Source organism: Colias philodice, chromosome 19, assembly GCF_061535455.1.
Source record: "Colias philodice isolate Cphi_HAF_F1 chromosome 19, ilColPhil1 Martin Lab GWU primary, whole genome shotgun sequence".
Lineage (NCBI taxonomy): Eukaryota > Metazoa > Arthropoda > Insecta > Lepidoptera > Pieridae > Colias > Colias philodice.
The window spans coordinates 10,584,008-10,609,748 of record NC_143104.1 but is presented as its reverse complement, the minus strand read 5'-3'; the positions used below and the strand labels follow the sequence as shown (position 1 = coordinate 10,609,748).

Here is a 25,741-nt window from a genome sequence, read left to right as displayed (position 1 = left end):
AACTCGGGAAACCAGTAGCGTGGAGACCGACACGACGCGTCGCGCGTGATTTGTTGCTAACGCGTTACTCACCAGTTAGTAACTAGTCGCGTCGTGTGCGAATCTCCATAGAACATGTATGGGCTGTGACGCTCAGGCAACTCGTTAGTAATTTGAGTTTGTGACTAGTTCTTTTTGAGTAGCTCCATGAGCGAAGGGCCTAATATAATCAAACAAGACTAGGTTATATAAAATTAAAATTGAAATACTATTAAGATAAACTGGGTTGAAATAATTTTCATTTTTTTTTATCTCATAAAAAAATATTGCATCATGAAATGATATAACATTATGAATTTATGACTGAAACACTTATAATAAACAGTTTACAAATAAAATATACAGTTTGTTAAGTCTACTCTGTTGTGGAAAAATAATATTATTAAAAGTATGGCCAGTTTTGTTTATTTTGTAAACAATGAATATTATTTTTTCCAGGTAATAGAAGGTCTTCTCATCTTGGGAGAGCTGATGGATCTAGGATTTTCGGAAGGAAGAGCGTCCGCAGCGCTTGCCAAACATGAATTCAACAGAGACAAAGCCTTGGACGAGTTGGTTTCATAACAGGAATAGCTCACTCTGATTGGTGGATCATACATACTTCAATGGGTATATCCCCATTATTACGAAATGTGGTTTTTATTGTACAGAAATGTTAAATCAGCTAGAATGTAAAGAAAAAGAAATATATCTTAAATTCTTTTTTAATTTCGTTAAAATGCCTCGAGTTATGTTATCTATGTGTTAATTTTTTAACTAGAAGTAATTTATTATTCAGAAAGCTTTGCACTTAGAAGTACATTTAAATTTAAATATGATGTTATAATGTCAACAATGTCATAATAATTATAATGTACATTCTCGAAATTTACCTGTTCTAAGAAATAAATTTATGGTTTACTTATGGTCAATATAATATTAAAGCACCCTGCAGTAAATTTTATGTTAAAAAGTCTTATTTTTGTAGCATAATTTTTGGATGGGGTAGATGTGTAATATTTGCTATGGCGCACCGAAAGCGCATTAGAATTTCGCGCCAAATTGTTCTTTATGTTTTCCATTAACAATATTGTTTTTGTTTTTTATTAATGGCAACTTTCAGAATTTAGGCAAACATAAATTAATAGAAACACACAATATTTCGAATACAGTTTCTAAGTAAACTAGCTCAAGAACTAGCTATATGATCTATATTCTATAGTCTTATATGTCGTGGCCATATCGTAGATTTGCTCATTTCATGAAATGATTGATCATTTTACGAAATGGTCACATTTCATGAAATGGTTGAATGTCTATTGGCCACATCATGATGTGGTTTGAGCAGATCAATGATAAGAAATTGTTTCTCGATATGGCCAACTAAACGCGCGGTTTTTTCATGAAATGATCAAAATTATTTGATCATATCGTAAAATAGTTACATTAATGATTGGTAGAGGCGCTGCAAGCGCTGTGTTTAGTGATAAAATTTAATTATTATTCGCATTTAAAAACTTCATAATTTACGACGAAGAGGTTCGAGTACTATGGAAACTGCGGATATCTTATATTGAAGAAAAAATGCGTCTAAAATCCTTTAACTATATTTATATATCCTACTATATTATTATAATTGTTTCTTTTTTAAAAAGCGATTCGCTTCTGGCATTCGCCGGCCACTGCCGAGGCACTAACTTAAATGACAATAAACAAGTTCTTAAAATATTCTGAATTTTTTAAATATTTTATGGACTCTCTATATTTTACACGATCTGGCTAAATGTGGATGATCAAATCGTGAAACATTGACGATTTAACGATCTGATCAAACTATGTTGGCCATTTCATGAAATGCGACAATTTCGTGAAATGATCAATCATTTCATGAAATGGGCACATCTATGATATGGCCACGACATAATATACATATGTGCTGGATATGGTAATGGTAAATAAAATAGTTATTTATTAAAATAATATAAAATACACATTCTAATTCTAAATCTCATACGTTAGTTAACTATATATTTTTTATATCTAAAAGGACTCAATGAAAGAATGTGTTAAAATCATAATAATCGAGGATGATTAATGACGCATTATTGCATTGAAATTATCTTTATTTTGTGATTTAAATGCTTGCATTGACTTTTTTGTAGGTCATCAATTAATAAATAATTTTTTGTCTTCAGTATATTATATTGCTCACTTTGAAGGCCACCAATAAAAAATGGAATTCTAATTTATACGTTTTTGGATATATGCAACATAGTTTGAGGAGATTTATTCCTGAAAATTTTTGCAATGCGTCATCGGTTATCTTTAAAGAATTTATTCAACTTTTTCAATATTACCTACGTACCTACACTGTTAGTGTGGAATAAATTTCGCATTTATAAGTCGCATGTGAATGTACTAAAGCCAAACATGTGTTAGAAATTAGAATTAAAATATCGTGTTGGTTGATTCGGGAATTGTATTATAATATACTAGCTTTCCGCCCGCGGCTTCGCCCGCTTTATCAAAAACGACATAAATTATATACCTACTACAACCTTCCTCTTGAATCCAGAATCACTCTATCAATTAAAAAAAAAACCGCATCAAAATCCGTTGCGTAAATTTAAATATTTAAGCATACATAGGGAGTAGGTACCTGGGACAGAGAAAGCGACTTTATTTTATACTATGTAGTGATAATATCATAATATGTAAAAATCACCCTTTTCTAAGGAAACTTCTAGAAATTACAATTTTTGCACTCGATTTAATTTAGTGATGTAATTCTAATAAACATTATTTATTTTGCTTAGTCATTGGTATTTTTGAACCAATTGTTTTAAGTGCACTTTTATTTGCTAAATTGCATAGTGCGTAACTTTTATATCTTAATACACATTTAATTTTGTTTATGAATAGTGCAATTATTTTCGTCCATAAAATAAGTTAATACGCTCCGATTTAACTAAATATTACATATATATGTATTTAGATAAGTTTATAATAAATTGTGCATCAATTATATCTTTTCATTATTTTGTAAAAATGCTGACGATTTATATATTGATATTTGCATGCTATGGGTTAGGTGTTAGAAAAACAAAATAGTTGATCATTCAATTTATATAATACTTAACTGTTTAAAAAAAGTAAAAGAATGTCGAAATAAGAGTGCTTCCACACAAACGAATTTATACTTTGACTGTAACTCATTTCATTATGAAATGTATTCTTACTTGTAAAGTCAGCTTTTTTATAATAAATAATAATACTTAATTATTATGTATTATTTGTCATCTCATACATATTTCGTAATTTACGTGATTTTAAATTGAGGAGTGAGATTAAAAATTATTCATAACGACACTCCAGGCTTGAACTTGAGGCATTATGTAAAATGAATGATTAACTGAACAGTGGCTTTCATTGTTCTCTATTTTTTATACAATAAATTATAAAACCCGCTATTTCCAATTATAGAGAATTGGAAAATGTAAATAAAAGTTATAAATATATCTGATGGAGAAATACTTTGCTTTTATAATCAATGAAATTAGGTATATATTATGTAAAATTCTTAATATAAATATGTATAGCATTTAATAACTCTAAAGGTTGGGTTACCACTTATTTGAAATTTAGTATAGTTAATGTAATATAAAAAAGTTTTTATGATGTTAAATCTAATATTATAACAATAAACTAATATTATAAAAATGAAAGCTGTTCATTGATAGTAAATAAATAGAGCTTCTAGATTTCAAGTCTGTGAAAATGTATTTAAATAGGCATAAAAATATGTACAGATAGCAATGCAGTGGTTGGTCTACTTCTGACGAAAAAATATGAATCTTGAAATAAAGGAGATGATACTTTATGACTGTTAAGACTTTAGAGCCTGGTTTTGCACATACAATATATAAAATATCAGTAAACGGTTCATACATTGTCTGTCATAAACTTTGATGTTCGTTTTTTTATTTGTAACACTGTTAGTTGGATACATGCGTGAAACGTCATTTTGACAGTCCATCGGAAATAGTGTCGCTTGGAAATGAAATACATTCTCAATGACGGCAGGTGTTTTTAAAGTGAAACTTTTATTACATCGTCTCATACTTTTTGGCCTGTGTAGCGCATGTCGCGTGACGGTCGGCTGCCGAGTAGGTATAAAGCAGTGTTCGGACCCGTTCGAACAGTTTCACTTTTACCGTGGTTTCATAAAACCACACAACATTTTTTTTTTCAGTTTTAAGTTTATATTTATGGTTAAAATCATTTTATATTACATGGACGTATAAAAAAAGACGGACGCCGTATTACGAACAAACAACGTGAAGCCACCATAGTAAGCTAGCGATCGTGTAAAGACAATAAACACGCACACATTCTCACCATAGTAAGCTAGTCGGCCGCCATTACGTCGTGAACTACCGACTGATTAACTGCGTCACTGTTTCACAAAAAATATTTAAAATGCCGTCTTGCGTGGTTAAATGGTGTCGCAACAGTACAATTATAAATAACAAAACACAGGGGATTACATTCCACAGGGAAGCCAGTTATTTCTTTTATGTTTTAATGACAAAATTATTACGGCAAAATTTGTAGAAAAAAATACAGCCGCCATTGTCATCAAGACAACTGTTGCCATGGCAACATGGCACACACACATGGATGTTTTGCCGCCATTACTAGGCTTCACTCAATGTTTAGGCGATATACCGTCCGTCTTTTTTTATACGTCCATGTTATATTACATCTCCTATTTGTTGCATTTTAATTAAGGTTGTTGTAAGCCTCTATTTTCACATGATAGAAAGCATTTTCAGTCTACTGATTAGACTTAAAAAAATATTAGCAACATCACGAATGTGGAAGAATCTTAAAATAATTTATTTCAAATATTAGTGAATTTGTTTCAAAAATATCAATAATAATTAGAGTTTAGACAGTGAAATATATTTAATATACAATTAACCTATCTTATTTTTATAGCAAAGCGAATGGCTGTGATCTTAAAGACAGCAGCAAGTTCTGTAACAAGATGATAACGCGAATCGTAAATTTATTTAGAAAGTTTAATTTTTGAAGAAGGTCATTATAATGGGAGACTCAATTCTATACAAAATAAGTCCTGACTATAATTTTTTCTTAATTTAAACGTAAATGCTTTTAATTACACTAAGATATTATTCAATAAATTCTAAGATGTTTTTTTTTATAAGTATTTACCTAACTCTGAAATATTGAGCACACCACGCATGTAATAATTGCAGCCGCAACTAACATGTCTTATTTTTTACTCGTTTTACGATGCAATTCCTGGCAAGTTTAGTGCCATTTAACGACTACTGAGATATTTAAATGCATAGCCTTTTGGAATATCAAAAAGGCATTTAACGCTGAAGATACCTGGGAAATATCGAGATTTGAGAACATTTGTAAAAATACAATCGTAAAAGTTTCGTCGGTCAAACGTGAAATCTCAAGTAGCTCGTAAAGTTTTGCATTCAGATTTTGTTATTTATATATTATTTAGGTACCATGCGAGTTAGGTATGTAACTCCTCATAAAGTGGAACAGAAGGAACTGTCTCACCATCATGATAAGTCGATTTTCTGGACAAAAAAAACATATTTGAATTAAAACTAAACGATAGTATTTGTAATTCATACGCTGACTGTCTTTTAGTACTCGGCCTTTAGGCACATTCGTAAATCATACTCACATTTAGCCTAGATTCTGTATGACCTAGTTGTAACATAGATAAATATTGATTTTTAGAGCATAGAATAAACTTGCCTTTTGGTTTCAGTTAAGTTGAAGTTAAGTGTAAGTATGCTTTACGAGGTGCATTTAGTGATATTTTCTGCAATGCTTGGGCATAGGGCGCGTGATTTTCTATAGCTTCGTATATATATGAAATATGTATAATAAAAGAGTTATTTTAATTATTGTGTTTTATTTGATATTCTAACCAATTGAAATTATTGCCAAATTTATGCAATGTTAGTGGGGTAAAACTTAAGCATACTGCAGTTGTGACACAGAATACTTAATACACTAAACTTAGTAGCTAACGTTGCGTTGTGATTCCACCGTATTCCCGCCACTGTTTATTTTAAAAAGTATATAAGTATTATATGTGGTTTAAAAAAAAGTCCTAAAAATCAGTACAGCATCAGCAAGCGTCCTCTGCAATACTGCTTTGAACTCTTAACTTTATTTTTCCAGCTAAGAACCCTTTCGGTTTCGAATAATCCTTATATAACGGGGAAGATATTATGTATAATGATTGTTAAGACTCTGACCAAGACTCCTGACTCTGACCTTTCCAGTGTCAGTTGTCACACATCTGTCAAGCAAATGAGAGCGTTAACACATGTGTCAATTTCTTTGATTTTTTTCTGCTGCACCGGTTGCTTAATTTTATTTTATATTCGTCGGCCGGGACCCGGGTGCTGGGTGATTGTGGGAATTATTGATTTTATTTTTATTTGTTAAAGTATTTATGTAGGTATGTACTTAGACAAGTTTTATTATGTTTTTATCGGTAATTTATAAAGTATATGCTATCCAGTGTTATCCTGGATACCAAAGATAAAATTGGAATTCTTTGTAATATTAAAATAACCGCTTTTTACTAAATGCATATATGGATTTATATACCTTAGATCTATAAACAATCTTATCTTATAATAAATAATGAATCTAATTATCTTGGTATTTAAAAAATGTGCGCTTTTTAATTAATTGTTTGATTATTTGCAATTATTATAGGTAGGTATGATTTTATTGTTTGCTTTATATCTATGGCTCTTAGAATTATCGTATCTACAAGTAATTAAATATAGAGTTGAATAACTGATTGTCTTGCAATACCATTATTCTATATTTGATAAAAAGGTCATTGGTACAATATGTTCCTTATTACTTACGCATTTAAATGCAAATATCTTGTCGCTTGATTACCTACTTGTGTATAATACCTAATATACTTAACACTACAGTGCACGCGCGTTCTACTATAGTAGAACGCACTTACTTATTTTATCGCCATTCATTCATTCTTACACCTAACCCCTCCAGCTCCCAGATAAGCTAAGTCGACAAAATTGCCAAACGGATTAGTATGGTGCATATTTGCAACGCAAGCGCATGTTCCGGTTATGACGTGTCAAAGTTCGGCTTCTACTATAGTAGTACATGCGAGTATTGGTGTAATAAAACTGAAGGTAAGTAAAACTTTCTTTTTTGGGTTTTTTAAATTATTATCAATGGATATTGAATGATTTAAATTTTAAAATTTAACTATGTACAGTTGCATTACTATTTCGTGTATAATGATGTATTTAATAATTAATATTTCTTTGCTTTAGCGAAAAAATGGACCCCATATTGGAGGCGCGTATGATGGCTGAACGAAGAATTAGAGGCCGAGGAAGTGATCCAAAGTGACTCGGACGATGGGGAAGTATATGTACAACCAATGGAACAGGAAGATAGGAATCAGATGCAGGAAGCTGTAAGTGAAAATCATGCATTATCATCTGAAGATGACACGCCTCTTTCTGAACTTGTCCAAAACAATACACGTGATGACATTTATGTATCTCGAAATGGAACACGCTGGAGTAAAACATATCCTTCAGCAACCCGGGCAAGATCTCAAAACATTCGATTCATAAATGCTTTGATAATCCACCAACTAAACAAAGGCCAAGAAAGAATTGTGAGACGTAATTTTCTTTACGATCTTTCGTACGAGCTGGTGAAACCCCTCATGGCAAGAAGATTGATAGTCGAAAACCTTCCCCGCCAATTAAAAAATAAAAGTAAATAGCTTTTGGGTCACGTAGATGAGGTACCAATACGTCATGATCCTCAAAAAATGGGAAATTTTGCCTGTGCTTCCGAGCTCGAAAAAATGGTGTAAGCGATGTACCAGATGGATTTGTCCTGATCACCAAGTTGTGGTCTGTATTGAATGTCAGGATGATGGCTAATAAGTCGGTAATCGCTCATTAGAAGTTGTTTTTTTTTGAGCAGATATCAAACTTGCCAAAAATGCTGATTATTTTCTTGATCTCATAATTTGATCCTAATTTTAATTTTATGCTATTAAATTTTTTTTTTTTATAATTATTTGTTACAATAATTAAAAGTTTAATATTACTGAGTATTATCATTTTAGGACCACCCATTTTTTTAATATTTCAAATACAGTTTTCTACTATGGTAGAGCACGCGAGCAATCATGTAAAAAAAAGGGCGCGTGCGCTGTAGTGTTAAAGTAGGTAGTTAAGTTTTTTTTTAATTTTCTGTCCAAAAATAAAAATAAGTAGGTACCTATCTACTTAGGTATTGTAATTTGTAAGTTTACCTAGTTACTGAGATGTGTCAGAATTCTATTTTATTTTTTTTTTATTTTTAAAGGCTATGGGTATAAATTATTGTTTCTTATATTGTTATTAACTTATTACATCTACATTTTTTATCTCTTAGAATATATTTTTTTTTATAATGAATCCTAAATAGGAAATAGTAGGTACCTACACTTAAGCGGATGATTAACGATCTTTCCTTGTCTATATTCAATCTATTTAATATGCAGAAATTTTACATTATAATTTATAATAATCAGATAAGAATTCATAGATCAGCGTAATTAGAGTCAGGTGCGTGCTCTCCTTATAGCATGTAGTTATATCCTACGTCAGTCACACAATAATTATAATATGTATGCAAATAGTCTGATCGTTGAACACGTCATTTATGAGATCTTTGGCTCCTTAGCAGCTGCGTGGCTTCTAAGCTAGCCGTTTCCGTTTGCCGCTAGTCGTCACTTCAGATAATCCACTTTCAGACAGCGAATTGTCTATATTTTGTTCGAGACGATGAATGGCCCAACTTCATTCGAAATCGGATCATATTAGCAAAGATAAAGACAAATTCAGCGGTTGAATACGTGTGTAAGCAGGAGCGGCGATATCGCGCGGACAACCGGAATTACCGCTGCTTGCAGCTTGAATTTTGTTTTGAGACGGCCGGTCCAGTTGCGCGGCAGGCGGCGCACGAGTTGGTTGTTTCGGTAGCGCAAGGTAAAATGTTTTCGCATTTCGACACGCGCCGCGCCTCACCGCGTTCGTTTCACCGATAACATCTGCAAATCCGATACTGAAGTGTGATAGCGACAGTGCCGTTCCACATTCGTTTTTTTCGTAACGTGACAATTTGTTGACCATGTGATTTGTGTGCGAAACACTGAAGCAGGCCGCTCATGTCATAACAAAAAGAACACACAGATATTCCGGGAATGCACACATGTGGTCGCCGGCTAACAGCGGGTGCGTTTGTTGAAGTTCTGTCACGATGCCGCGTAGGAATAAATGGATGCATCTGGTGGCCGGGGTCGTGGCCGGCGTCACGCTCGGGGTGTTCCTAAAATTATGTTTAAGGACATCTTCGAGGACGTCCATCGAGACTTGTCCGGATACGGCTAAGTTATACGTTCCTCCCGACCCATTAGCGGTGATAGGGTTAACGTCAGATGAAACCATACAGAACTCCAACCGGACCTTAGTGTTTGTGGGTGTGATGACAGCAGAACAATATTTAAATACGAGAGCGAAAGCCGTTTATGAGACTTGGGCTCAGGACTTGCCCGGGCGGATCGCTTTCTTTAGTTCAGAAGTGTCTCGAGCGCCCGGTTTGCCACTGATTCCACTGCGGACCGTGGACGACAGTTACCCTCCGCAGAAGAAATCTTTTCTTATGTTACTATACATGTATGAGAATTACGGTGAAAAATTTGAGTGGTTCATGCGCGCAGACGACGACGTTTACGTCAGAGGTGACAAATTAGGAGAGTTTTTGAGGTCAGTGGACAGTCGGAAGCCGCAATTTATCGGGCAAGCGGGAAGGGGCACTAGCGCGGAGCGAGATGCCCTAGCACTGGACTACAACGAAAACTTTTGTATGGGCGGACCGGGTGTACTTATATCAAAGGAGACCTTGAGGAGAGTCGCCCCTCACGTCAAGTATTGCTTGAAGCACCTCTACACGACTCACGAAGACGTCGAATTGGGGAGGTGTGTCGCTAAATTCGCCGGCGTTTCATGCACATGGAGCTATGATGTAAGTTTGTACGATAAGCTATTACCTAATTCCATCATGCAATATTTGCAAATTATGATTAATATCAATCGCTGAAATTTGAGCAGGGCAACTTTTTGCGATGCAGTTCGGCTAATAACGGGAAAATTATAATAATTATGCGCTATCTGGATGAGTAAGTTATACTCAGAATTTTTTTGTTCCACTTAAGTTGATTATAGATTGAGATTAGAAATTATTTGCAGAAATATTCATTTATTTTTTTTAGGCTCTCATTTAAACGTATTGGAAATATTGGAATATATTTTTTAAAGGCATTTCTAAGCTTCAAATTTCAATTCTTCGAATTGGATTAAAATTAGTAAGTATTATATTATTATACTTACTTACCTATATCTTTACACAATACAATGATATCTAAAATAAATGACATTGACTTAGGCATGGACGTATAAAAAAAGACGGACGGTATATCGCCTAAACATTGAGTGAAGCCTAGTAATGGCGGCGAAACATCCATGTGTGTGTGCCATGTTGCCATGGCAACAGCTGTGTTGATGACAATGGCGGCTGTATTTTTTTCTATAAATTTTGCCGTAATAATTTTGTCATTAAAACATAAAAGAAATAACTTGCTTCCCTGTGGAATGTAATCCCTTGTGTTTTGTTATTTAAAATTGTACTGTTGCGACACCATTTAACCACGCAAGACGGCATTTTAAATATTTTTTGTGAAACAGTGACGCAGTTAATCAGTCGGTAGTTCACGACGTAATGGCGGCCGACTAGCTTACTATGGTGAGAGTGTGTGCGTGTTTATTGTCTTTACGCGATCGCTAGCTTACTATTTTGGCTTCACGTTGTTTGTTCGTAATACGGCGTCCGTCTTTTTTTATACGTCCATGGACTTAGGTATATTAAAAATGTTCGCCATACTAATCTTTACGTACACAGATAAGTAGGAATAATATTATAGTCGTCGATTGTCCGAGTTATCGGCAAACAGTTACGATTAAAATTGAAAACTTCAAGGAAGCTCAGTGTCAGAAGTAACCGCATCTTAATTTTTTTTTGTTTGTTACTTACTATTCAGAAACTTGTACGGTATATAAGATTTAAATACCTATGTATTACCTAGTCAACGTCAGGATTTTACGACTTAAATATGTAGATAATAAATTCGGGAATTGCCTTATTATAAGGAAGAGACGAAGAAGATAATAAATTGTTACAACTTCCCTAGTTTATTTTTTGTATAAAATATAGGTATGACGATGTTATTGCATGCACGTTTATGCAATAAATACATTATGTACCCAGGTAGGTATATTCCCATCTTGTTATGTGAAAATTAATCATGAATGTTTTGAAAGGTGTCCAGAAATCTTGTTTGTTGCGCGTTCAAAGCCGCTTCTTTATTATTGTAAAATAAATAAATCATTTTTATTGCATAAAACAAAGATAAAACTTGTAAAAGAGATTGTGTGTTTCTTTCTTTTAAGTCGCATCCGAGTGATTTTAATATGTTATCAACTTATCACTAGCTTTCCGCCCGCGGCTTCGCCCGTGTTTTCAAAGAAAAACCCGCATAGTTCCCGTTCCCGTGGGATTATCGGGATAAAACCTATCCTATGTGTTAATCCAAGTTACCCTCCATATGTGTGCTTAATTTCATTGTAATCGGTTCAGTAGTACTTGCGTGAAAGAGTAACAAAAACACACACATCCTCACAAACTTTCGCTTATTTATATGATACTGTATATTAGTACGATAATAAAATAGGATTTATGTAAGATAATTAGGAGGCTATAGAGTGATAAAGCCTACTTTTCTAGAGGTGAAATAATTCATTTCCATGACATGAATTTTTATTGGCTACGCGGGCAAAGCCGTGAGTAAAGTCTAGTATAGGAAAAATTAAAAATACAGCATGTATTAGGAATTATCTTGGAATTATATTTCTAATAGTTTTGATAACGGATTGGATTAATTATTTATCAAACGATATTTTGCTACCATTCTAATACAAAGTGATAAAAGTGGAATGCTTATAAATTATGGTCTTAACGATATCCACCGGTAATTAGTTTATTATATTTTGAATAAAATTACGACTCGAAAATATATTAAAGGAGCAGAAAACTATTTTATCTGTGTAGGTATTAGAAGAATACCACATTAAAATTTTTTCAAGGCGTTCTTATTTTCAAGACGTATGTACCCGGTATACCTTAGCGGTATACCTATGTAGTATTCATTTTATATGGCGTAAAAAGGATAAATGTACATATTATGATATTTTTAACGCATCGAAATCATCGTCATAATGTTTATATACACATATGTATAAGTATTTAAATATGCATTTCGGAGATTTACACTGGGGTAGATCCCTTTAAAAATAATAAAAAGTGCAAAAAAATCGCAGTCGGATGAAACCCATTAGAAAAGGAGGGGAATATGATGAAAATTAAAGGAAAAATAAATTACGGTTAATCCGAGTTCGGGAAGTGGGAGGGGGGAGCTTTTAAGAGAAAAAAATGGTTTCTCTCGATTTCCGACAAAACTACAAGTCCTACGGAAAAAAGTTCAATGGCAAAGTTGTAGGTAATAAAAAAATCTACAACTTTTTTATTGACAATTTTTTCACATAACCTCAAAATTTAGGTGAAAAATTCAAAAAACCAGGTTTTTGGTTTTTTATTTTTAACTACTTCAAAATTTATTTTTTTTCTACGACATTTGGTAGAAACTTGCTTTATTATGTCCCAAATACACTGTAATTTATTTGATTGAAAATATTTATTTTTTCTCCTTATTTTGAATTAATACCAAAAAAACAACCTAATTTTCAATCGAAAAGTCACCCGTCAAAATATCAGCTTTTTTCAAAAACTTTGGGAGCCCTTTATTCATCAAAATCTCTACTTTTATATGGTGTAAAAAAAATAAACCTTACCGTAGTAAATGTTCTCAGGAAATGCTTACAAACAGTGTCATAATTAGCTTTTACTAAATCAGGCACACTTCTCGAACTCTATAATATCTTCTCTTGTATCGGCTTTTCGGTAATATTTCAAAAGAAAAAAATTATCTGTTCTAAGTATAATATTTTACAGCATATTCAAAAGCAAAATGATGTCGATAAAAACATTTCAGGTAGTTTGAGAAGTGTGCCTGATTTAGTAAAAGCTCATTTTCACACTGTTTGTATGCATTTTCTGAGAACATTTACTATGGTAATGTTTATTTTTTTTTACACCATATGAAAGTAGAGATTTCAATGAATAAAAGGCTCCCCAAGTTTTTGAAAAAAGCTGATATTTTGACGGGTGACTTTTCGATTGAAAATTAGGTTGTTTTTTTGGTATTAATTCAAAATAAGGCGAAAAAATAAATATTTTCAGTCAAATAAATTACAGTGTATTTGGGACATAATAAAGCAAGTTTCCACCAAATTTCGTAGAAAAAAAAATGTATGCAGCGTGTACTAGAGTACACACGTAAGAAGTGAAACTTCTTTATGACCTTAAAAATGTCACGAGTATGGCGTAACGCAAAAATGTCACGCGTACGGCGTAACGCAAAAATGTCACGCGTACGGCGTAACGCAAAAATGTTACACAAAATTTTTGTCCAACCCCGATAAAGAAGTTTCACTTCAAAAATAAATTTTGAAGTAGATAAAAATAAAAAACCAAAAACTTGGTTTTTTGAATTTTTCACCTAAATTTTGAGGTTATGTGAAAAAATTGTCAATACAAAAGTTGTAGATCTTTTTATTATCTACAACTTTGCCATTGAACTTTTTTCCGTAGGACTTGTAGTTTTGTCGGAAATCAAGGGAAACCATTTTTTTCTCTTAAAAGCTCCCCCCTACCTTTTCCCGAACTCGGATTGACCGTAATTTATTTTTCCTTTAATTTTCATCATATTCCCCTCCTTTTCTAATGGGTTTCATCCGACTGCGATTTTTTTTTGTTTCAAAAATTATCTACTCTAGTCTAATTGCAAAGTTTTATCTTGCAACTAGGTTATCTTTGACCTTCTTGTATTTATTTAGTTATTCAATTATAGATATGCAAATTTGTCGCAAGCGCATAAAATGAATAGGTAGTTATGATGACAAATTAGAAATATTTTATATCTGCAATTGTATGTTTTATATAAAAAAATCTTTTCATCACGTTTAGGTCGTAAAGAATAGATTTGCTTCGTCGCAATTTTAAGAAATAAAAAATAGCCTACTTATGTGGTTTACATGTTTTTTAAAACGTGCGTGTTTGTTTGCATTATAAAAATTGAATAGTCACGATCGATTGATTATCCTAAACATGGCAGTATGAATAGGTCGAATATAACTAAGGCTGCATTCACACTGTTAACTGTTAATAAAATCACAAGTAATGTAGCTCTGACAATGCTTTGTCCACACGGAATAATGCATGTATAGAAATGGGCATGACTTTCTGTCATGTTTTGACGTCACAGCTGTCATTTAAAACAAGTTCATTGAAATAATAAAATAACTTGTAAATAATTACACATGTGATGTTATCTTAGGATGCTATGATAGAAAAACTTATATTTTTATATTTGCTTTTTAAACAACATTTTTTATTTTAAATTCAAAAGTTTTTTATTCGTTTTTTAAATTTTCATCTTATAAGGCTCAGATTTGATCCTCGACCATGTTATGTATAAGGTTTACGTAAAATGAAAGTGGCACACGGTAGCTAACTGTGGTAGCTAAGTTCTCCCCACATCCGATACTTCAAAGGTTTCCGTGTAAACTCATAGTTGTATTACATTATGTATTCGTAAATTCGTTTATTTTCTTCTTTCCCTGTATAAGATTTCAGTAGACTTCGTTGTTTATTTGTTAACTTGCGGTTTATATGAATTTTCGAAATAATGATATCGTAAATAAGTACTGTTTTAAATTCGATACATATAGTTAATAAGGTTTGCAAAATGGATAATTAATCAAAATTGCATATCACAATAAAACAAATATAGTTTATGTTAAGTATATTTTTGTCTTGTAAAGAATGTAGGTACATTATCTTCATTTTATCAATTTAATTAGAAAGCGAATACATAGTGTATATTCGGTTCGGTTGTAAAATGGGATATTCACATTCCAAATGTTTCACACGAAATAACTGTTACAACTGTTAAAACATAAAAATGTATTAATGTGTTAATATGTTTAGGTTTAATATTTTAATAATAGAGAGTAAATAATTGTTTAACATTACTGAATAAGTTTTGATAACGATTCCTTTTTATTTTAAACGCAAGTAAATAATAAGAACTTTGTTAACGATTGGAAGTGCATGTTTCCCTTTGACCATAGTGTACATATACGTATACCTATAGACAACGAATCACGATACTTTACATAATATTATGTGTATTTAGATAACATAGAATGTACCCTCATACGCCAAGTTAATGAAATATCTGCGGAAAAAATTTAGAGCACGTTCACGCATAAATATAAGCAGACACATGCGTTATAATATTATGTACAGACACTGTATAATACCTAATTAATATTATTAAGTCTTTCAGTTATGCTGGTTTATTAACAGGAATTAAATTTTGTAAAGGGAAGTAGCTTTTCAAGTCTAAATAATTTAGAAGTTATTTTTATTCTTCTACTCTCCTTATTTTGTACAAACTTTTTTTTCTTTTAACAGTTAATTCAATTTCCTGCTCAAGAGAAGAACGTAAAAAAATATTTGCTGTTTTTAATTAGGCAGTCGGTGACCTTTCGTTTGAGAGGATAACATTACCATATTTGCAACCGATCAGTTTGTTTAATTTTTTTTGTCATTCTAAAAATTATTTGTTCAGTCGCCAACTCATTTCGAAAAAAAGAATAAATGCCGTAAAAAGTATTTGGTGGTTTTTTAATAAGTCGGTGACCTAAGTAGTCGAGGATATATTACCGCAAATAATTCAGTGACCCGTTATACGCAGTTCAATGTATCGTGAAATTCAAACGCATTTCACAAATCGCAAACTGGTTTTGTCATGGGGTTACTTGTAATTTAGTCAAGCTGTGTGCGATTTTTTGCTTTATTTGCTCCGTGTAGGAATTCGTATCGGTGTGATTAGATTGTAATGTGAATTATCAATTAACAGTTAATTGATGTATTAGTAGCCAACTATCATGATGTTTTTTTGTCTGTTTTTTTTTTAAGTAGAACCGGTTGTAGGTAATTAATTATTCCTATTAACACTTCAATAAATGTAAAAGTTTTTTACAATTTTATAATTAACTTAGATGCTAGCTAGCGGACCGTCGCGATTTTTATTACTTACTAGCGGTCCGCCCCGGCTTCGCCCGTGGTACATATTTTGCAATAAAAGGTAGCCTATGTTCTTTCTCAGGGTCTAAAGATTATCTGTGCCAAATTTCATCAAAATCGGTCCAGTAGTTTATGCGTGAAAACCATACATACATACCTTTCCTCTTTATAATATTAGTATAGATTGGGAAACTTGGAAGGAAAGGGGTAAATGGTAGGAATCAGGATGGGGTCAATCCTTATCGAGCAATTTACACTAACTAATCATAGTATGAACTGTGAGGAGTATATAATGTAAGATTTTACAATAAATAATGTTCGTGTCGTGCCATATAAGGTTCGTGTGTTGGGAGCGAAATGATACTATCGAGATCCAGATACAAACTGACTTTATTTATTGTAAAATCTTACATTATATACTCCTCACAATAGATTACAAGTTTTCTATCTAGTATATCTGACAGCTGTTGACGAATTATTTATTCTGTGCTGATTTATTGTTGCACATGCACTAACAGTTGGTTAACACTTCTTGTCTGATTCCTAGAATATAGTATTAAGAAAATAAATATGTATGAATAAACGCACATGACTGATTAAACAGTAATTTTAAAAATGTTCTTCAGAATTTCGTAGGCAATCGCCGAATTGGCAGATTTTATGAGATGAACACTTTGTAAATTATATTGTAAAGTGTAAATGTCGCTAAAGTCAGCCACTAAAATAAGGTTACCGCTTAGCGCCTCTTTATATTTATTATCTGTGAAGTACTCTCTAGTTTTGTTAATAAGTATATAGCATACTAGCGCACATAGATAAGCTATTGGTGATTGCCGACTGTAGCCAGGTGACATAATGAGTCAGCACTGATATATTTATATGAAAATCGTGGTGTATTTATTATTTAACGTTTTCAATTTTCATACTTTTTATGACGTATATATATACGGGAGCCCGCAGTTTCATGTGCAGTGTGTAATCTAAAATCTTACTGCAGTAGCACATGAGTAGAGTCTTTCTACTCATGTGGCAGTAGGTACGTACGTAACTACTAAATTTCTTGTAGATACGTTCAATTGTTTTTCGTTGCTCTTCCACTCATTTTTACAAATTATCGTTTGTAATATTGGCAGGATGGTCTGATACTTTATGACAGTATTATGCCTATTCTTGCTCTTAGTTTTTAAAATGGGGAAGGAAATTTTAATTATTATGACGTTAAATTTTTTTAACTACAAGTAATAATATAAATAATGTACACGATGACCTCTATTCAATAGTGTCGTCACTTGAAGGCAGAGTGTGATAAGCGATATTGCGATAATCGCCAAATCTGAACCCGTTGGGTACTTAAAGACGGGTGCAAGCGAGACAGATATATTTTTCGCAATTTTGCCTTCAACTTGTCAGATAAAAACTGCGTTCAATTTTGTGCATGACAAATTATTTAGAGCTAGTTTTCGTGTAAAATTCACATTGTTGATTTGTATGAGATTTTTATTTTTTCCTGCCTGTATTTTCATGTAAGAAATAATTCCTATTTTTAAATGTTTCAATGTTTTTATAGCTAATATTTAACTAATGACATACCTAGGAGACAAATTAAATACATATAAGTAAATCATTCCAGTAGCGTGTGAGATCTCAAAAATTCGATATAATTTATCAAATCTCGATAAAACAAATGCTTCAAATAATAATTATTCTCCTACAAACTGCTATCTGTAACTGTGCTTAAATGATAAAACATGTATCAGGAATAATCAATAATCAATGTGTATTTATAATTCATTCTGCATTCTTTACCTAGTTAAATTTAAATATTAAATAGGTTGGTAGGTAGGTACAATACAAAAATTGCCATCATCTTCGAAATTAATCCTTCCTACTAATATTATAAATGCGAGAGACCGGGGGCGGAAAACTAGTAATTTTATAAACGCATACCAAGGTAGTTTTAACTTTAAAACTTACATTGATACGTCGATTAAAAGTTAAAATTGACAAAAGATCGTTAGCAGGTAGAAAATTTGCCCTCAATCACTTAACATAATAGAATTGCGAATTGTCTGTAGGTCTTTCACAGAAACGTGAAAGTCAGGTAAAGTCGTTTGTCAACCTATCGCAAGTTACCGTGTTTGGCGACGAGCCTGCCACGCCATAATATGTTCATTCAAACCCACCGTCACAATAAATACGATTTTTTATGTGTGTATGGATGAATTAAATCAACAATTATATAAAAAAAAAAGATGTTGGAACTTATATTTTTTTTCGGTCTAGTACTGCTGCAGCTGTCCCGAAGAATCTTTCACCTTATATCATAATGTTTCTTTGTAAAATATAGGTGTTTTTGTAATCAATGTATAGGTATTATAAAGGATTATATCTAGTTACATTTCAAAAGAGTATATTAGGTACATTAAGTAGGCTCGTGTTATTAAAAGCAATTGCTTATAAATAGCAAAATAATTAACAAGGAAGAAACCGTTTGCTCAGATTCGCCTTGACTAACTCGCACCGTGTTTTTGCACGTTTGTATATTTATATTGCAAACAGTGGAGTTTCTTGTACACGTGATAAACACCATGAGTTTTAATATTTCAAGACAGTCCCATAAAATAATTAAAATACATATATGTATAGTCGATAACTTAATTAATAAAATAAAATAAGAGCGAGTGTGCCGAGCACACGTGTCAGAAGTGAAACTTCTTTGGCAAGATTCAAGGACATTAAAGTCGTCGCCATACTCAGTGACGTGACGATATTGCCATGACGCGACCTTGAAATTTTACTCTAACCCGGTGTCTCAACTCTCAACGCGCCTAAAGAAGTTTCACTTCAAAAAATGCGTCAACATTGTATTCCAAAATATGTTTTTTTTATTGCCATATATAAAATTACGACCGTCCGTTACGCTTTGCTCGGTTTCACACAATTTTAAAATGCCAATGTAACCGCTTTAAATTTGTAAATTCGTAACAAAATAACTAATCGACCTTTTTTGCAACTTTTATTGATGACCATCACTAAATTAAATTTACTTATTTTATTTTATAACTAATTCATTTAATGGTAGGTGGTGTAGCGACACCTCGCTCTGAATCGCGCAAGCGAAATGTTTTCGCTACAGAGCTATATACAGGGTGTAATCGTTAAGTGTGCACAGGCGATTATTCCGTAACTATTACAGATATCAAAATAATTTGGAAAATCCAAAAGTGCACGCCTCATAATTTTTTTTTAATAAATATTTATTAATTATTATTTTTGTTTATTTAATAACAATTAAACCACATCGAATCAGACCCTGAAAAATGAAAGGGTTCTATTCCTGAGCATACTCAAGCGTAAGAGAAAAAAAAAGACTCGATTAGTAAAGTATTTCGGTCGCTATCGTGTTAACAAGAAAAAGGATCCGCACATACAGACACACGGACGTCCAAGACAGAACTTTTTTAAACTGTTTTTTAACTAGTTTAAATAACAAAAATGACATCAAAAATATCATGAACGTTAAAAATAGTGTTTTTTCTTAATATGTGTGTGTATGTTTTATCTTACAAGTGCAATGTATGATACATAAAGACATTTTAAGTTTGAAAAATCAGATGTTTTGCGCGAAGTGACAGTAGTACCCACCTCAACGCTTCGCTTATGAGGCGTGCAAAACTTTAAACTGATATCGAAAGTACTTAACCTAATGAGTAAAATGGCCATAATAAATTTTAAAAAATAATACGAGAAATATCTAAAAAATTAACTTTAAACCCTCCCATACATTTAGTATGAGATATGAATATCCCATGTACGTGGGTTGATCCAAAAGTAATGATAATCAATATTAAACATGGTTAACATTACAGTTAAAATAATTATGTATTTCTCTAGATAGTCTTCTCTAGATAGTCTTCGAACTAATATACTTCGATATTTTTTTCCTTAACTTAGAAAAAAAAAACTTTGACTTCATCTACAAAAACCCCTCAAAATCGGCCATCACTTCGCTGTCGTCTTAAAATTTCTTGTATCGACGGTGTTTCTTGTGCCGAGGTAAGAGATAGAATTAACTAGGAGCTAGATCTTACAAACAGGGTGGGTGTTCAAGCATTTTCAATGCCGATTTTTGATTGGCAGCCATCGCAACTGACGCTTTGTGATCTGGTGCGTTGTCTTGGTGAACCAACATTCAAGACCGAAGTTTGCCATGTCTCTTTTTCTTACTAACCTACCCGCAATCTTTTAATTTGGTCTGTGTAGTAAGAGCCCTGTGTAGTAGTGGCTACCTTCTTAAAATATTCCACATTTCTTCAGCGTCCCAAAAAACTACGGCTTTAATCTATCCCACTAATTTTCACTTTGAAAATCTTCACCGTCACTTTGGAAGCTCGCATCCAGGCCATTGATTGTTTCTTGGTTTCAGCATAAACATGGTGAACCCAGGTAACGCCCATGGTCACAAATCGTGACAAAAAATTATCCTGATCTCATTAAAAATTTAGAAATTCACCCTCTAAATGTCGAATCGTTGTTTCTTCTTTTCGTCTGGAAACATTCTGGCTCGCACTGTTCACATTAAAATTAATGTTAATACTTGGAAACGTGGCCTGTTGTGGCATAATTTTTTTGTGATAACTTAGTGATTACATGAGCAAGCATAAAACATTTATTTTATATTTTTATGTGCACAGGAAATACCCAATTATCATTACTTTTGGATCAACCTATACATTTAATATGAAAGATTTTAGCTTTTTTTTTTTGTTTTTTTGGTTTTCTGCTTTAATTACTTCGCAAATTTGGAGGGAAGTTCATTTAGAAACTGTAAATAGACCTCCTCATTGTATTGCACAATGAGGACGTCACTTCGAAAATCTACTATGAATACAAAATGTATGGGAAATAAATTGTATGGGAGCGTTTAATGTAACATTTTTGGTTATTTCTCGTTTAATTTTAAAAAATTTATTATGGCCATTTTACTCATTAGGTTAAGTACTTTCGATATCAGTTTAAAGTTTTTTGATATCTGCAATAGTTACGGAATAATCGCTTGTGCACACTTAACGATTACACCCTGTATACAACTTTCCGACATCATCCATTGGGGCCTTCACGGCCGGCCAGTCAAGTTGACTGGTCGAGGATCCTCCCTTTTTCGATGGAGGAATTCCACCTTCCTTCCTCCACAGTGGTGACCCCTGACAGTTCACAACTCCTTCTGTCCATCCATGATGTCCATGCCCACCTATCCCTTCCCCGCCTACGATCACCGCCCGCCAGCCAGCGCACTCGGCTTCAAATGGAGTCCTGTCCACTACCATGTGCGATCGCGCATGCTTGGTCAGCTCCGCAGCCATCCTCACTGCACACTCCGACTCACTGGAGCATTACACGCAGCATCACCGCACTCAGTTCCGACTCACCGTGAACTAGCGGCTTCCTGTTCCGACTCACTGGAACATACCTGGCACTGGCAAGGCAACTCGTACTACGACCTCCGGTCTCGGAGGGGAGTCCTGTAGCGACACCTCGCTCTGAATCGCGCAAGCGAAATGTTTTCGCTACAGAGCTATATATACAACTTTCCGACATCATCCATTGGGGCCTTCACGGCCGGCCAGTCAAGTTGACTGGTCGAGGATCCTCCCTTTTTCGATGGAGGAATTCCACCTTCCTTCCTCCACAGGTGGAATATTCTTGGGAAACATTGTCAGATATATAAATTTTAATCATAAATTCAAAACCAACATTTGAAGTAACTAACATACATTTTCATTTTTCAACGTCGTCTGTCTTCGCTAAGGTTAATTCAAGATTCTATTACGTCTGGCCGTCAAATTAACAAAAAAACAAGTTTAGACAAAGCTCATAAAGGCTATTTGTACGTAAGTGCTCATTAAAATAGTTTTAAAATTGTCAAACACACGAAAATGGTCATTGCATTGCGTTCAGAAAATTGGAAGACCACGACGTAATTGCCGGTAAGAGGTGGAAAGTACACGCAATTATTTACCTTATTCATTTAGCAGTTGGATATGAAATTGTTTGAAGCGTTAATTTCGCCATTGAGGGCACTGTCTAACCTACATCGGTCGGGTCATCGACCCGCGGATATAGTTCATGATCATCTTCTAAAATTGAATGTCAGAATACATTGTCTATGCGGTCTCCGAAATCGTATGTTTAAAAATATAATTTGGAAAATCCAAAAGTGCACGCCTCATAATTTTTTTTTAATAATTATTTATTAATTATTATTTTTGTTTATTTAATAACAATTAAACCACATCGAATCAGACCCTGAAAAATGAAAGGGTTCTATTCCTGAGCATACTCAAGCGTAAGAGAAAAAAAAAGACTCGATTAGTAAAGTATTTCGGTCGCTATCGTGTTAACAAGAAAAAGGATCCGCACATACAGACACACGGACGTCCAAGACAGAACTTTTTTAAACTGTTTTTTAACTAGTTTAAATAACAAAAATGACATCAAAAATATCATGAACGTTAAAAATAGTGTTTTTTCTTAATATGTGTGTGTATGTATTATCTTACAAGTGCAATGTATGATACATAAAGACATTTTAAGTTTGAAAAATCAGATGTTTTGCGCGAAGTGACAGTAGTACCCACCTCAACGCTTCGCTTATGAGGCGTGCAAAAAGACGGGTTGCACTCCGGGAGTGCCGGCAGAAGTGAAAACTTGATTATTAACGTTGAGCATGTTTGATATCCATCCGTCTTACGCTTTTTTGATCAGGTCACGTGTCCTGACGCGAATTTAAGATTTTATACCCATTACAGAAAAAGTGCTCAACGCCGCTAAAAAAGTTTTCACTTCAAAAAAAAACAAAATCCAATTTAATTTCTAGTGGCTAACATTTCCTTTTTTAATGATTATGCTTGTATAATATTATCGTCTCTCAACTTTTTTCTAAACATATAATTATTAATTATTCAAATTTAAACTCTTTATCAGTCTATTATGGCTAATGCGACTAATGTTATTATGTATGTATTTGGTTTGGTATTTAAATGTAAAAAAAAAAATCATTTAACATTAAAAAATAAAGATATGAAAGTCACAATAGCCGCACGTAAACACGTGATTGGAATTATTTCACTTGGCGTACAATCCATACGACGGAATGTAAAATATTTTGTGATCACAACTCACAAGTTCATATATTTTTCATACAAAATGTAATAAAATAGTACGAGTATAATATTTTCTCGCCGCCTTTCAAACGTCATACGTACTACGTAGTAACTATTTATTAATTCCTAAGTAGTAAATATTTAATATACTTCTCATAAAATTTACTTCATTTTTATGGCGATAATGCATATGAATTAAGACTTCAATGTCTCATCTCAATTGTCTCAACTAAACAAATCAAACATGCGATTTAAATTCACGATGGATTTTTTATTGATGTTAAATCGTCAATACAATACATCCGCATTTAATATTTACCTAATCATAATCACGATGATACGTCTACATTTTTCCCTATAGTTTTTTCAATACACACGCACACCTATGGGCTGTGATAATTTAAAAGAGCCACTAAAGTATTTATTACCACGATAAGGTATTTGACAGGTCATATATAAATTACACGCCTTAAACATACCTACCTGATTGTGAAACGTATTTAACACTATAACAAAAATATAATTAATATAGGTATTAGGTATCTAGTTTCCCTCACAGGCCACAGCCCAGTTACTTATATAATTATTAATTAGTGGTTAAATGCGTCACAGCAGCGTCTCACCTTGTCAAGTACAAAGTATCAGTTTATCTCGCGATTATGACAAAAACTTAATAGTTCAAGTATTTCGAGTGCTGAAGGTTAGCAGCTTCGGAATGTTCAATAGGTACAGTTACGTTTCTTAATAGCAGTTTAAATAGGAGTTCATACTTCATGATTCAATTTGAATATATGTTTCCGAACGATTGTTTTGAATCTGTATTTATGAAGACGTCTTTTGCGTTGGAGTTGTTAGTATATCTGTGAATAGAATGGTTTGTTCTTGGGATTTGTTTATTTTTTGAGTAATGAATTAAATGCTTTGGTTAGGTAATGGTGGAATTTCATAAATAAGTGTTAAACTAGGTGTACTATTAACATTTTGCACGGTTATACGTGTTTTACGTTAAGCATGAAGCACTTTATTTAAAACTATCATAAACAATTATTAAAATAGTACATTGAATAATGATTTGTTTGTTATAACTAGTAGTTCATATATAGATGCTTGCTGCTTGGGCCGCGATAGTAAATGAAAAGTACATAGTAATAAAAACAGGTTCAGAAAGAATATGCTATAAATCAAATTCGGTTCAGCAGTACAAGTGATTACTTTCTAAAACAAATACACAAATCAATAATCTGATAAACTGGATATTAGCACAGTACCTATATGTATAGAAAATTATATTGTTAGACTGTGATATCAGTTTAGACTTTAGGAGATAGCAGGAGGGTATGTTTACGACAAGCAATAGTCTCCAAGGTTTGGTAAGAGGGTCAACAGACCAATAGGGGACATCCTTCAACTGTCTTAATTTTAATGTCTTGATTTAAAACAAATTGGTTTCTTTATTGGTTAAATATCTTGTGTGCATATATCTACACATCACTACATAGTATAAAATAATAAAGACGTTGTCGTAGTTTGTCCGTCCCTGTGTATGCTGAAATCTTTAAAACTACGCAACAAATTTTGAGGCGGTTTTTTGATAGATAGAGTGATTCTCGAGGTACATCAATAACATAATAAATATACATTATTTATAATAATGATACACATTATTTTTATTAAATCATTACATTGTCTTATAAATAAATCTAATAAATGATAATCGGATAACGAGTTATTTTTATTTGTTTACAACGCGGTGCGCTTTAATCGGCCGAGTTTTTAAATGGACGGATATAAATAAATAATAAAACTTTATTGAAAAATGTGGTTTTATGGTGGGATTATAACCAAATTGTTATTGCTTACATCCTTCCTGAGGTATAAGTTTAGGCTATTAACGAGATATCGTTTAAATGCCTTTGGTATCTTCATCATTTCAATGGACGTGTACACTTTGTTGAAACTAACTGGTATTAGTTCATCTTTTTACCAAATTACATATAGTTCTGTTGTTCTCTTTCATAACTCCACGCATAAACTAATAAACAACCATAAATTAATCCTTACAAAACTTACACGTTTACCTCATTAAATTAACTTGGTATGAAAAATGAGAAACACTG

General features: G+C 32.8%; 2 protein-coding genes and 1 long non-coding RNA gene across 4 annotated transcripts in view; all 3 read left to right on the top strand.

Annotated features, from left to right (window-relative positions):
- The window catches only part of LOC149480164 (uncharacterized), a 381,320-nt gene that overhangs the window by 2,436 nt on the left and 353,143 nt on the right, over positions 1 to 25,741 (top strand). Inside the window, exon 2 of one of the 2 annotated variants that reach the window (XR_016317112.1) lies at positions 478 to 4,101. Coding sequence is in view for 1 of the 2 variants with exons in the window: in XM_089707222.1 (XP_089563348.1) it covers positions 478 to 603 (126 nt within the window). In the remaining variant the exon portion in view is untranslated. Of the gene's footprint in view, positions 1 to 477; positions 4,778 to 25,741 lie in introns of those variants that run through there. The other variant, XM_089707222.1, reaches the window with a different exon arrangement.
- Positions 1 to 25,741, top strand: part of LOC149480175 (uncharacterized) — a 204,404-nt gene that overhangs the window by 147,803 nt on the left and 30,860 nt on the right. The window lies entirely within an intron of this gene.
- Positions 9,061 to 25,741, top strand: part of Chsy (Chondroitin sulfate synthase) — a 46,610-nt gene continuing 29,929 nt past the window's right edge. Inside the window, exon 1 of the mRNA XM_089707198.1 lies at positions 9,061 to 10,161. Coding sequence (XP_089563324.1) covers positions 9,397 to 10,161 — 765 coding nt within the window. The 5' untranslated portion in view covers positions 9,061 to 9,396. The remainder of the gene's footprint in view (positions 10,162 to 25,741) is intronic.